The sequence below is a fragment of the Hippocampus bargibanti genome, linkage group LG14 (assembly GCF_051943395.1).
Source record: "Hippocampus bargibanti isolate YZ-2025 linkage group LG14, ASM5194339v1, whole genome shotgun sequence".
NCBI lineage: Eukaryota > Metazoa > Chordata > Actinopteri > Syngnathiformes > Syngnathidae > Hippocampus > Hippocampus bargibanti.
Window position 1 is genome coordinate 3,435,067 of NC_142747.1, and position 14,958 is coordinate 3,450,024.

At 42.1% G+C, this 14,958-nt stretch overlaps 1 protein-coding gene across 2 annotated transcripts in view; it reads right to left on the reverse strand.

Moving 5' to 3' along the window:
* Positions 1–3,037: 3,037 nt before the first annotated feature.
* Positions 3,038–14,958, reverse strand: part of ngef (neuronal guanine nucleotide exchange factor) — a 32,344-nt gene continuing 20,423 nt past the window's right edge. For both annotated transcript variants that reach the window (XM_089013806.1, XM_089013807.1), the window contains exons 8-15: positions 11,626–11,755; positions 11,480–11,554; positions 10,861–10,950; positions 9,793–9,956; positions 9,558–9,716; positions 5,404–5,483; positions 4,838–4,942; positions 3,038–4,756 (exon numbers count right to left, since the gene is read on the reverse strand). In XM_089013806.1, coding sequence (XP_088869932.1) covers positions 4,512–4,756; positions 4,838–4,942; positions 5,404–5,483; positions 9,558–9,716; positions 9,793–9,956; positions 10,861–10,950; positions 11,480–11,554; positions 11,626–11,755 — 1,048 coding nt within the window. In that variant the 3' untranslated portion in view covers positions 3,038–4,511. The remainder of the gene's footprint in view (positions 4,757–4,837; positions 4,943–5,403; positions 5,484–9,557; positions 9,717–9,792; positions 9,957–10,860; positions 10,951–11,479; positions 11,555–11,625; positions 11,756–14,958) is intronic.

The following is a 14,958-nucleotide window of genomic DNA, read 5'->3' on the forward strand; positions in this document are numbered from 1 at the left end:
GCTGCAGAATAACATAATTAGTGAGAGCAAGCTACAGTAAACAGTTAGCAAGTTACGTGCAACCATCCAGTCATTTTTTCGTGTTGCTTGGCCTTATTTTCAGAATGGAGGATTACATCTCTAAATTGAAAGAAATATAAAGACTTTTAAAACTGAAGAAAGATCAGGAAGGCTTCTACAAAGAAGTTATCGATGCCTTTCTTCAGAAGGAGTGGCGCATGGACTTCATTTATAAGTAAAGGTAACACAATAATAAAAAAAAGTTTTTTAAATTATTTTTTCTATGCTATAGTTTATATAAAGAATGCTGACATGACATTTTAAACAAAACACGTTAACTGTTGCCAATCAAATGGGGAATAAGGTACTCTGTAGAGTTCATGTTTGTAAATCTCACTGATGACGTCAGTGCCTCACCAGCCATGAACCTCACCCCACGTCACTGCAAGCAAGCTGGCGACCGAGCTAGCTAACGACCGAACTAGCTTGCGACCAAGTTAGCTAGATAGCGGCCGAGCTAACTAACTCGCTCTCTTTCTATTCAGTTATCTCGCTAATCCTTTACATCAAAGGTGTCCAAGTCAAGGCATGTTGGCCAAATCTGGCCCGCCGTGTCATTTTATTCGGTGCGTGAAAGCAAATCAAACTTTGACAGGTAAAATTTCATGATGCTTGCAAAAGTCCAAACCCGAATTTCAAATTGTTGTATGTAAATTACAATAACAGTGAGTATTTTTTGCTTTAAATTTGAAAACTAGTTATTCATTCATTTGTTGTGTGTTCTATATGTAATATGTGGCGGCGATGAAACATTCTAATGGCTTCCCCAAATTCATAACGGCCTCCGAGATGAAACCGGAAATACAATGTGGCCCGCGGCAAAAAAATAAATAAATAAATAATAATAACTTTGACACCCTTGTCATAGACAGACACTTGAATCATCTTTGGTGCTTTTCATAACATTTTTTATGCATTTTCAAAAATGAAATGAATGAACACAATCAAATGAAACCCTGCCCATGCATCTGAGGGATATTTACAATATTTTCACAATAAATTAAGGCCAAAAACATTTGGGGGTATATGGACCATTGTACCCTCAATGGTTCTTTATCAAATGTCGATTCTTCATTGATGGCACACCATATTAAGTGCATTGGGCACAACAACCAAAAAAACGTAATAATTGCACATTCATGAGCCATGTCGCATTGCTTGAGTTGTTTTGACTGGTCGGGAATCACGAGTCCCTTTAACACTGCCTGTACGTCCAAGACCTTTGTTTTCAGAGCATAAAAGGCACCAAGATGGAAGGGGGGGGGGGGGGACAATGTCGTCTTGACAATTTTATAGATTTGGAAAATAGTATCAGAGCCACAACAGACGTACCTATATAAAGCCCGCCACAAAACGAGTCCTGGATTCAGACCTAATAGAACCGCTTTCATTCTTTTTGGGGTGGAAAAGATTGAAAATAGGGCGGCCCGGTATTCGAGTGGATAGCACACTTCTTCACAGTGCAGAGGCTGGTTCGCGTCCCAGTCCGGCCTCCCTGTGTGGAGTTTGCATGTTCTCCACAGGCCCACGTGGGTTTTCTCCGGGGCCTCCGGTTTCCTCCCACACTCCAAAAACATGCATGGCAGTCAGATTGACCACTCCAAATTATCTCTAGATGTGAATGTGAGAGTGACTGTTGTACGTCTTTGTGTGCCCTGCGATTGGCTGGCAACCAATTCAGGGTGTCCCCCGCGTCATGCCCGAAGACAGTTGAGATTGGCTCCAGCACCCCCCGCGACCCTAATGAGGAATAAGCGGTACAGAAAATGGATGGAAGATTGAAAATAGCCAAACGCCCTTGAGCATAAATTTGTCAGTGGCGGACCGTGAAGGCCTGCAAAGCCTTTTATGCTGCCCTAAAAATATCTGAGTCATGGACTGATGTGAAATATATTTTGTCCATGAATTATTTTAAAATAATCTTTCAGTTTCCTTTCATTACTTTTCCCTTGTTGTGATGCTTCCAGACAGGTGTTTTTGTATTCAAGCATTTAACCAATCACACTTGTGCCATCATTTTTTATGAGGGTCAGAAATCGACCTGGACGCCTTCACAATCAGTTCTGCAGGCCCTGTCACATCAAATGTGCCGGTCGAACTGTTGCTCGAACCAATGAGATTTCATTTTGGCAATCCAAAAAGGGGAGCAACGCCTTTTTTGAAGGCGCTGGTCAACGTCAGAGTTGGCTCTGATCACAAGCCACTAGTGATAAGAGCATACTGGCCAGAGCTATCACACTGTATCGGTAGCGAGCTGCATAAGAAAATATATTTTTGTGTTAATTTGTGATGTTATTGTCAAAACGGGCTTTTCAAGAAAGGTTGGTCAGTTATTTCCTGGCTAATGGTACCCTCTAGTGGACTTGTAGTAAATCACACTACACTTTTGTCAGTCTGGATTGAGTGAGACATAGCACTACTGAAGGCCTCGTGATGAAATCCACGGCCCACCATTGAATTTTGTTGATACTCCGTCAACATGACACAAGTATAGGAAGTAAATACAGGTAACATCCGAGTTACGACCGAGTTCCGTTCTGACAAAACGGTCGTAAGTCAAACGGTTGTAAGTCGATATCCATTCAAAATGGTCGACGTGATGGTTACACGACAGTATAGTCTGTTGTTTTTAAGCAACGTTTTCTATTGAATTATACCAAACTCTTTAAATCGATGAGAAGGTTTCTTCAGCCGTCATCTGTACACATTTGATGGTTTCGGACGTTTCGCCTCCTATCCAAGAGGCTTCGTGAGCGAACTAAAGTCTGTGGTCATTCAACAAATGTCAGAAAGTAAGAATAGGGAATGAAACCAAAAATTCTCAAGACACAAAAAGGAGAGGAGTAGCAGTACATTACATTGCAGGAGTTTCTGAAAAATTACAAAGAGTCCTTTGGCAACACAAAATTCCTACTTATTTCAAACCGATAAACACGTTAAGACAAAAATTAGTGCATCCAAAAGATAGGCTACCAAATGAAAAACAAAGTAATGTAGTTTATTCAATACATTGTGAGAATGAAATTGTAAAGAGCAGTACATTGGGGAGACTCAACAAATTCTCAAAGAAAGACTTTATCAACATTGCAGGGATAATACAAGTGGGCCTCAATCGGCAGTACATTTGCACCTAAAAGCTAGCAACCACTCATTTGACGACAATGAGGTTAAAATCTTAGCGAAAGAACATAGATGGTTTGAAAGGGTGGTAAAAGAAGCGATTCTTATAAAACAACAACATCCTTCATTAAACCGGTCTGGTGGGGTGAGGTTCAATTTGGATCATTCATACAATAGCCTGCTTAGGCAAAACAGGTTACACAACATTCATAATGCTGATGAGGTGATACCGGTGGGAGTGGGGCAAATAGGCCAGTCGTTAGTCAGGGATGTAGGAACAATCAGGGGGGCCACAGGGAGTGGTCCTCTGCTCCCCCCAACCTGAGAGTAGGGACCTATCATAGCTGTATCCGGCGCTGCCATGTCTGGACATTAGGGATATATAAATAGGGCCGATACGACCAGTCAGACTTTAGTTCGCTGACGAAGCCTCTTGGATAGGAGGCGAAACGTCCGAAACCTTCAAATTTGTACAGATGACGGCTGAAGAAACCTTCTCATCGATGGACCACTCCTGTACGACTGAGAGCTTACACAGACGCAAACTCTTTACAGTTCATTTATAAATCTTATCACTTTTAGTGTCATTTTTATCATTTTATATTTCGTATTATTGATTTTTATTACTGTATAACTGTACCTGTAATGTATACAAAACTGTTTACTGTACAGTTCATTTATAACTGTTATACTTTCCTTTTAGTGCCGTTTTTATCATTTTATGTTGAAAAATGGCTCCTCCTGCTAACGGCCAGAAGAGGTCGCCCGACACACACGCTCGGACTCCGGCGGACGCCGAAGGAAAAAAGCAGTGTACAGTACTACAGGAGATGTTGCCAAGACGGTATCTGCACTGTATAACTCATCTATTGAGTAAAGTCACGCAGCAGATTGCTGTGCGAGTGTGTGACATGCTGGCCAAGATTGTAGTACGCGTTGCCGGCTGCTTGCGCATTGCGGTGCCAGGCGTAGAATAAAAGAAAAGGTCTGGCGGTCGTGGTTGTAAGTACGGGTGGTCGTAACTTGCGCCGGTCGTGACTTGGATGTTACCTGTATACAAGTTATTTACTGAAATATTTCTTCGTCTTGTGATGTATGCGTGGCCCCAAAAATTTGGATCATGTCAAGTCGAGTTTTGAAATCGTGAAATCCCGGCCAAGGTGGATCAATGACAGATATTCTATGATGGCTCCGATGCGACAGTTTTATGCGATCTGCGTGTAAAAGGGGCAACCGACAGCAAAACGGTAAAGCTGAAAAGGCATCATTGTTCAAGATCCATCCAAAACTCTATGCTTTTTTGCACATGCATCCTCTTTGAGCGCTGATATTTATTTCCTTCCCATGGGATCATTCCACAAACTGAAGAGACTGGAGACTTTTGGCGTGGGTCTCCCCCCTCTCGAACCTAGTCTCGGACCACTTTGCAAGACTCCGGCTCCCTCCTGAGCGTGATGCACCTTGAACGCCTCTCTCAGGTTCTGAGCCCGAACCTCCTGACTCTGGATCTCCTCCACTAATCGACTTGGGAACCATCCTCTTTCACCATCGTGGAGCCTTTCGCCCATCATCCAGCCTGGAAGCAACCACAAAATACGACGCACGTTGGCCAAATCGGAAGACTGAACTACCGTGGTGGTTATGCAGGGCTATGTACCGTCATCCGTTCTCTCCAAGAGATTCAAAACGTCGGCCATCTCGATGGAGAGTTCATCCGGCTCCTGGGAGGAGTAGGACTGAATGCACTGCACTTGCAAAGAGTCTAAAATGCGTAACAGAACGGATAGTATGAGTATGATTCGATTTGTATGTTGAGTGATGGAGAATAGACACATAAGAAGTTATCCTATTTCAAAGTTTCATGCTATTGTATGCTTAGTTGCCCGATCACAGGGCCCAGAATGGAAGCACGGAAAATCTGGGCTCAATCTGAGGTGAATAGACACAGCCTTTAACATGTCATCTTCGTGTAGAAAATCTGGCCTTGGGCAAAATTTAGGACTTGTAAACTCCTTCACAGGAAGAGCTCATGAGCCAAGGTTATAAATCGGTTCATGAAAAGACAACCTATTAAAATTTCTATGTTCTGTTGGTTTATGGATGATGGTGCTTGAGACATCCAAGGATGTGGTATTCAAATCAAGGAGACTGTATTTTACTAATGTATCACTTCAATTTGCATATACTCTCAATAAAAAAATAAAATAAAACAAGAAATCTCACCTGATTGGTGTGCACTGGTCGACATGAAGCGGGTGCGTGGGTTCGGAGTCAGCGCACAGATCCATCGAAGCTTATCACTCCTGTCAACGGAATTCCGTTGATTAGCACCAAGTCTCGTTACTTTGTTTTATTTCAAACCATTGACAGCTAACGGATAGGTCGAAAACTGAAACCATGAGCTTGAAAGTCATCTTGATTTGAGGCATTTGATTTCAACTCATTCACTGCCATTCACAAATTTATTTGTGAATTGAAAATATGACATGTAGCACCATTCCCTAATTTGTTTGGATTTTGGTTTTTCATGCTTGGGTGCCAATAAAGCGCTGGCCAGACCTCTGGGAATATTTATTTCCTTTCCACAAGGGGGCAGCATTTCCCTTTTTTCCCTGTTAGCGCTTCATTCGAGCTTCAGCTGTTGTTGAAGTGCTATATAAACCAATACGTATGTACAGTGAACCCTCGTTTTTCGCGGGAGATACGTTCCAAAAATAGCCCGCGATAGGTGAAATCCGCGAAGTACAATGTAGTCAGCTTTTTTTATTTATTTTTTATTTTACAATGCAAAACTATACATACTGCAGAATGAAACGAAAAATAAAACCTCTTTTTTAATCGCTTAAAGAACAGTGTTGTAAAACTGCTGCACGTATTCATCCTGACTCTGCTTCGCTGTAGCGTGTTTTTCTACTGGAGTGTTTCTCCGAGAGAAGAACATTATCGGTAGTTGTTGGCACTCTTTCTTATTTTTGTCTTTTTTTTTTGTCAGACCAGATATGGATGCTCCATGAGATGTTCAAAGCCAGTGTGTTTGATTTTATTCTGCTATGTTTGCAGTGTGTTTGCAGTGTTGTTTCTTTTACTTTGTTTGTTTGCACATTTGCATGCCATTAATAAAAAAAACAAAACAATAATAATGAAAAATACGAATAAAAACGTTTTTTCCCTTCAAAAAAAAATCCGTGATGCACTGAAGCCGGGATAAGTGAACCGCGAAGTAGCGAGGGATCTCTGTATTGCATTGTATTTTGGACAGTCACTCATTTCAAGCTCAGATAAATCCAAACCTATACAATTTAGGAATTAACTCTTCATTTCTGATGAAAGAAGAGAGTCAAAGTTTTCAACGTTTTATCGAATGTTTACATAATGCATACGTTAATCCTTTCATCACTTTGCTGCTGTGAAATGTAAATTTCTCCACTGCGAGACTAATAAAGGCAAATCCAATCCAATCCAATTCCTAAGTGATATGGGTCTGGAATTATCTTGAAATGAAACAAAGCACTAACAGTGTCCTTGAGAGTTTTTAAAGGCGCTTAGAAATAAAATGTATTATTATTATTATTATTATTATTATTATTATTATTATTATGTCATGATGCCAAAAAAAAACATTAAATAATTTTGTGTTTTCTGGATTTTGGATGGGAGAAAGGTACGCATTTCTCCCCATCCAAAACAGTAGAGTTGGGCGACCACTAATTAACTCTGAGAAGGTGATTGTAACCACCTGGGAATGGCCAATTGCCGCTGGGACCCGATTGGCCAGAAGCTCAGGTGAAGCACCTTTAAAGCCAGACTGAGCGAGTCACTTCGAGGAGGAAGAAGAGGGACAAAGGACAACCTGAAGAGCAGTGTTATCTGGGGTCTGCCGAAAACTGATATCAACTTCAAATAAAGAAAACTCACAATACCCTTCCTGCATCTGGCTGAGTGAACTTCTATCATCTTTCCACCTGCTTGCTGTCTCGCCGCACGACATATTATTATTATCTCATCTCATCTCATTTTCCGTACCGCTTATTCCTCATTAGGGTCGCAGGGATTGGCTGGAGCCTATCTCAGCTGTCTTCGGGCACGAGGCGGGAGACACCCTGAATTGGTTGCCAGCCAATTGCAGGGCACACAAAGACATACAACAGTCACTCTCACACTCACACCTAGGGACAATTTGGAGTGGTCAATCTGCCTGCTATGCATGTTTTTGGAGTGTGGGAGAAAACTGGTGGACCCGGAGAAAACCCACGCGGGTCTGGGGAGAACACCTTGTGGAAAAGAACAAAATTGCCAGGGGCCATGGCTTTATCGGCACACAAGCATGAAAACAAAAACAAAATCCGAACAAATTCAGGAATGGCCCTCTATGTCCTCTTTTCAATAACCGCAATTCCCGAATACATTAAGGAATAATGTCTGTGTAAGCTCTCAGTCGAGTGGTCCATTGATGAGAAGGTTTCTTCAGCCGTCATCTGTACTTGATCCAAATTGAACCTCACCCCACCAGACCGGTTTAATGAATGATTTAGTTGTTTTATGAGAATCACTTCTTTCATAGATGGTTTGAAAGGGGGGTAAAAGAAGCGATTCTCATAAAACAACTAAATCCTTCATTAAACCGGTCTGGTGGGGTGAGGTTCAATTTGGATCGTGCATACAATAGCCTGCTTAAGCAACACAGGTTAGGCAACATTCGTAATGCTGATGAGGTGATATCGGTGGGACAGGGGCAAATAGGCCAGTCGTTAGTCAGGAATGTAGGAACAATCAGTGGGGCCACAGGGAGTGGTCCTCTGCTCCCCCCAACCTGAGAATAGGGACCTATCATAGCTGTGTGCCGATACGACCAGTCAGACTTTAGTTCGCTGACAAAGCCTCTTAGATAGGAGGCGAAACGTCCGACACCTTCAAAAAGTACAGAAGACGGCTGAAGAAACCTCATCGATTCAGGAATAATTAGAATTAGAATTAGAATTAGAATACATTTCTTTTATAAGCACCTTTCAAAACACTCAGGGTCAATTTACAGTCACAGGATAAGTTCTTCTGTGGGTAAACAGCGGCAGCCACACGCAACTTCAATCAACCCGGAAGTAACTCAAATAGATAGAAAGCTAGATAGCTAGATAGCTAATTAATAATAATAATAATAATAATAATAATAATAATAATAATAATAAATTATACAGAGGTCGCCGGTTCGCGTCCCGTTCCGGCCTCCCCGTGTGGAGTTTGCATGTTATCCCCAGGCCTGCGTGGGTTTTCTCCGGGTCCTCCGGTTTCCTCCCACATCCAAAAACATGCATGGCAGGCGGATTAAGACTCCAAATTGACCCTGGGTGTGTGTGAGAGTGACTGTTGTTTGTCCTTGTGTGCGATTGGCTGGCAACCAATTCAGGGTGTCCCCCGCCTCGTGCCCGAAGACAGCTGAGATAGGCTCCAGCACCCCCGCTACCCTAATGAGGAATAAGCGGTATGGGAAATGATGGATGGATGGATAATAAATAATACATTGTATTTATAAGCACCTTTCAAAACTCTCAAGGACATACCCAATAGACAGCTAGATAGATAGATATCTAGCTATATAAATAGATAGCTATATAGCTAATAGTTAGCTAGCCAGAAAGATAGCAAATAGATAGCTAGCCAGATTGCTAGCTAGATAGCTTGCTAGATAGCTATATTTGTATTTATTTTCTGGTCTATGGCAGTGAATGAGTTCAAGACCTTTTTTTTCAGGACTAACGCAAGTCTATCATCTCGATGCAAATTGTAAATAGGTCAGATGTTGCCGTAGTGGGTGTGAACACAGCCACCAATTGAAGCCACTCATCTCCTGAACTTTAAATGTGACACATGATGCTTAATGATGCATTCGTGAAACGTATGCCAGGGGCGTGGCCGCACATTTTTCAGTAGGGAGGCCACGTTGGCAACAGAACACTTGGAGGTGGTCATCAGAGCACGCGCGCTTATGTCATTCTTCGGATAATGACAAGTCATCGTTGAACATTTAATTCAGTGGGCTTCACAGTGCAGAGGTCACAAGTTCAAGACCCGGTCCGGCCGGCTTGCCTGTGTGGAGTTTGCATGTTCACTGTGTGGGTTTTCTCCAGGTACTCCGGTTTCCTCCCACATTCCAAAAAAGATCCATGGCAGGCGGATTGAACACCCAAAAAAAATCCTTTGATGCAAGAGTGAATGGTTGTTTGTCTATGTGTGCCCTGAAATTGCATGGAAAGCTGTTCAGGGTGTCCCCCGCCAAGTGCCCGAAGACGGCTAGGATCGACTTTCGCGACCCTAATGAGGATTAAGCAGTCTGGAAATTGAATGGATGGATGGATTTTCCAAAATGTGATTCACAAACTTACATGCTTGAAGTCTTGAGCATGTAGCTGACTGGCCGGTCCTCTTGGTTCTCCAGCAATTTAAGATTAAAGACATTGGCTAACATCTGACCTTGGTCCTCTAAATCTTCAGTCCTCAGCATCGCCCGTGTGCAGGAGTCCAGAACCTGAAACTTGTCACCACTGGAAAGACATTTGTGTATACGACCGACACTGACTGATGACATTTTGGCAAGAGAATGATTGAAAAGATGCGTACCTCGAGCTACGCTTGGTGACCAGCAGAAGGTTGTTAAAGAGAAACAAGAAGACGGGTTGGTAAAGTTTACGGCTTCGCAATGTCCTGGTGCTCTTGGGTCCGGCCATGAGTTGCACTTCCCCCTTCTTGAGCAACCAGCGGGAGTGGGAGATGATGGGCACAGACTACAAGGGAAGAAAGCACTATTTACTTCATAATACATGATTCTCAGTGGCGGACCGTCAAGGCCTGCAAAGTTTTCTCTGCTGGCCTAAAAATATCTGTATCACAGACTGATGAGAATGATATTTTGTCCATGAATTCGGAATTGCCTTGTAGCTTCCTTTCATTGCTTTTCTTTCCCCTGTTGTATTGCTTCCAGATGTGCATTTTCGTATTTAAGCATTTAACCAATCACATTTCAGACATCATTGTGGAAGGTCAGAAATCAAACTGGACGCCTTCACCATCAGTTCTGCAGGCTCTGGAGCATCAAATGTGTCAATCAAACTGTTGCTCGAACCAATCAGATTTCAAGTTGGCTACCCAAAAGGGGTATGAACGCCTTCTGGAAGGCGCTGGTCAACGTCATAGTTTTCGTAAACTATGATTGGTTAGTTATTAGGCAATCATAGTTTGCGAAAAACTGCTCTGATCACAAGCCGCTAGTGATAAGCGCATACTCCCCAGCGCTACCACACTGTATCGGTCATGAGCTGCATAAGCAAATACATTGTTGTGTTGATTTAATAGTGGTTTTGTCAACCCACAATGGCCAAAGGAAGAGAAAAAAAAGGATTTGGTTGCAGATTTACTGTCTAAGCAATTTTCAAGACGGACTTTTCAAGAAAAAAATGGACATCATTGAGGTCGGTCGGTCAGTTATCATCTGGCTAATGGTACCGTCTAGTGAACTTGTAGTAAATCACACCACACTTTTTTCAGTCTGGATAGATTCTGACATAGCACTACTGAAGGCCTACTGATGGAATCCATGGCCTGCTACTGATGATTCCGCATCACAGAATCTCCAAGGCAACGTGTGAAGTCACGGGTTAAAATGCCAAACCAGAGGATGCAGTTCTTTACCTTGGATTTAAACTCTAAAGTCTTTTCAATGCTGATCAGCTCTTCTGTGCGACTCATTTTTCGCACCCCCTCGTTGCACTCTTTCACAATCTGTTAAAGAGACACACACAAGTGAGTGAGTTTTTGGTATGATCATTTCACTGGCATTCCCAAATTTAATCGGGAATTGAAAATATGACGTGGAGCGCCAATCCCGAATTTGATTGGGTTTTCTTGCAGGGGGGGTGCCGATAAAGCGCTGGTCAGACCTCTGGCGATATTTTCCCTCCCACGAGAGGGCATTGCCTTTTGTCCATGTTTGCGCTTTGTTTCGGCTTCAGCTGTTGTTAAAGTGAGAAAAAAATCTATGTACAGTATTGTATTGTATTTTGTACACCCGGACCCATTTCAAGCTAGATTACTCCAGACCCATATAATTTAGAAATGAAGTCTTTCTTTGTGATGAAAGAAGATAGTCTAAGGTTTCTTACGCTGCATTGTGAATGTTTATGTCGTCCTAAAACTTAATATTCTGTGGATTCTGCAATTTGAGTGACAATGACAAAAACCCTGGCACTGGACTGGACACATTTTTTGCACATCGTCTGGCAGTCAATAAGTTAAATAGTTTATTCCTTACCTGCTCCAGTCGCTGATGTGCCTTAATAGCATTTGCTTCCCTCTCGGAGTGTTCTTCAGCATTTTTTAGAATATTCTGAAGAAGCAGTGATACATTTTAGAGACTTCCAAAACTATTGTGACTTGAATCCAGTCAGTTTTACTCACTTGAACCAGCAACTTGAGTCTTGTAATCCTCTGGAAAGGAAGAATGAGGAATGATGTAAAAGAAAGCCCTCTGACACATGGATGGTTCTCCAATATGGCCATGGTCTCCCGGAATGCTTGGTTTCCTTCTCTGGAGAGATGGGCACACATATTCACGGTCCCAAATTTGATTTATTAACTGCACAAATCTCATGAAATGAGTTTGATCAATCCAAAGCTTGAACAGGTTCACTGCTAGTCTGCTTTAAATAGGAAGACCTTCCGTTTTGATATGCTGGTAAAAGGCTGTTTAATGATTGGTTGGATATGATTTCCGAAAGTCAGGTTGAGTCTATCAGCAACACTTCAAACTTAGTCTTTGGTTTTGAAAGATAGTTTGAAAGATGGTTCTGAAATATTTGACTGAACTAAAGGGGTCGAAGGATTGACCCTTGAAGGACTCCACAAGTCACAGCCATTTGTTCAGATTCAAAATTTCCAAAGGTCAAAATAACCCCTGTCATAAGGTCTGAACCATCTGAGAACTGTTCTATTTTATCCCATCAAAGCATTCAATAAGGTATTCAATGGTGTATGCAGTGTTTGAAATCGCGTCTGCCCGGTGGCCCGGGGCGTAAAACATTTACGTCGAGCATACGACTTTCAAAACGTCTCGGCCCGTGTAGCCGACAACTTCTTCAAGAAAAAAAACCCCGATATTTTTCAAATTAAACGTTTGTTTTATTCAATAAAGCAAAAGCTACAAGCAAACCGCTACAAGCCAAGTGGACGCCTCTTTCTCAGCGGCTTTCAAAACGTTGAAGTACACTTTTCAGTCACGGTATAGTCCGAAGAACGAAACAGGCTTCTGATTGGCTGCCGTGTCGAGTATGCCAAATGCCAAACGATCGTTCATTTGGCAATTTGCTGCTTCTTGGCTGGTACTGGTATTTGCTGCTTCTTGACTGGTACTCGTAAGAGGGAGCATATACTGTACCTCCTACTCTGGCATCCTTTCACTGGCTCCCTATACATTTTAGAGTTTCTTTCTAGATATTATTATTTGTCTTCAAATCCATAAATGGCCTCGCTCTTCCACCCCTACAAACCTTCCCGATGCCTCAGGTACGCTGACAGTATCCAGACATTATTAGACCAAAAACGAAACAGTTGCAAGACCATTTTGCCTTGTTTGATTTTAATACATATAGAAAATCTGACTTTTGGCTATAATCACAAATAGTATTTGCTGAAATCACTGCTGAATGACGTCTGACGGATCCAAGAGCAAAAAAAAAAATAATCAAAAAACAAAAGTGTGTGACCTACAGTCTTGAGCTCGCTTGTGCGGCTTTCTGCTATGCTAACCTAACAATGGTGACACACCCATTGTGGCAAATCCACGTAGATCAGGGTGTGGCATTTTACCACTTTGCGGTAACATAGCGACACTAATTACGGTAGTACGAACACTTCAAGTGACTGTAGCTAATGGCAACGTTTTTGTTTTATTTCGTGTTTTAATGGCACTATTTGGGGAAAAAAACACATTTTGTGGTTGTGGGACGTAGTCCACACCTCACGACATTTAGCTTTCTTAATCTCTCTCTGTCTCTCTCTCTGTCTCTCTGTCTGTCTCTGACTGTCTCTCTGTCTCTCTTTCTCTGTCTCTCTGTCTCTGTCTGTCTCTCTATCACTGTCTGTCTCTGTCTGTCTTTCTCTACCTCTATGTCTCTGTCTCTCTGTATCTATGTCTCTCTGTCTGTCTGTCTCTCTTTCTCTGTCCCTCTGTATGTCTCTCTTTGACTCTCTCTCTGTGTCTCTCCCTCTGTCTATCGCTCGGTCTCTCCCTCTGTCTCTCCCTCTGTCTCTCTGTCACTGTCTCTCTGTCTCTCTCTCTCTCTCAGTTTCTCTCTCTCTGTCTGACTGTCTCTCTCTCTTTCTCTGTCCCTCTGTATGTCTCTCTTTGTCTCTCTTTGTCTCTCTTTGTCTCTCTCTCTCTCTCTCTCTCTCTCTCTCTCTCTCTCTCTCTCTCTCTCTCTCTCTCTCTCTCTCTCTCTTTCTCTCTCCATCTTTCTATCGAAACTTATTTTATCACTACTAAATATCGACTCAATGGATTTTTCTCTGTGAGTATGGTACGTAGGGAGCAAGGTACAATGTGATTGCGAACAATCTGTTGTCCAATCTTTCGCCAGTTTCACTGTGCGGTTATCAGACACACCTGTAAGCTAGGTGCGCCTTCTTTGACTTTAAAAGCATGCTCCTCCAGACCACTCCCTCTCTGTATTTCCTTCTCTGCGTTTAGCCTTGATGACTCGATCAGTTCTGCGGCGTTTCCTACGTTTATTTGGTTTTTGCCTCGGTTCCAACTGAATGCATGTGTAAAAGTAGTTTATCGATTCGCAAATACTGATGCCATCCATTTCGAACTGTCCACACAATCCAATAGTGATTTCCTCATTGGCGATGCTGCCATCATGCCAAAACAAACAACACGGCATTGAGTTCCACCAAATATTTATTCACTGTCGCTTACTGTCAAACCGAGTTTTTCCAGTCATGGCTCTTCAGGTCTCATACCTTCAGCCAAGGTTTACGTTCTAGTTCCCACTCACGTCCACATTCTACGTAAACAGCTATCTTTCCAAAGACAATTATGATTTTTGAATTGTTTTTGTTGCTGTTCTGTGTTGAAGCACAGTACTATATATGTTGTTAAGCAAATTATTCTTTTATATCAATCTACATTTTGAAACATTAAAATTTAAACAATATTACCATCCTAGCAATCTGAAGCCATAACATTGACGCCAGTGAATTTCATATAAAACAGTTGGACAGACAAACGGACAGATGGACGGTGGGGGAGACCGACTGACCAAGAATTAGAAACTGAAAACTTCCAGTTTGCCTGAATTAATTGCTTTAATCCAAGACATTGATTAACTCATTCACTGCCATTTACAAACGTTTTCGGGAATTGAAAATATTACATAGAGTGGCGTTTGTAAATTAAATCTGGGTTTAGTTTTTCATGCTTGGGTGCCGATAAAGCGCTGGTCAGACCTCTAGCAATGTTTTTCCCTTCCACGAAGGGGTAGCATTTACTTTTTGTTCATAATAGTGCTTTATTCAAGCTTCAGCTGTTGTTAAAGCACTATATCAACCAATATGTATGTCTTGCATTGTATTTTGGACAGTCGCCCCCATTTCAAGCTCAGATAACTCCAGACCTATATCATTTAGGAATTAACTCTTGTTTTCTGATGAAAGAAGAGCATCTAAGGTTTATTACGCTGCATTGAATGTTTGTGTCCTCCTAAAAGTCAATATTCTGTGAGTTCTGCAATT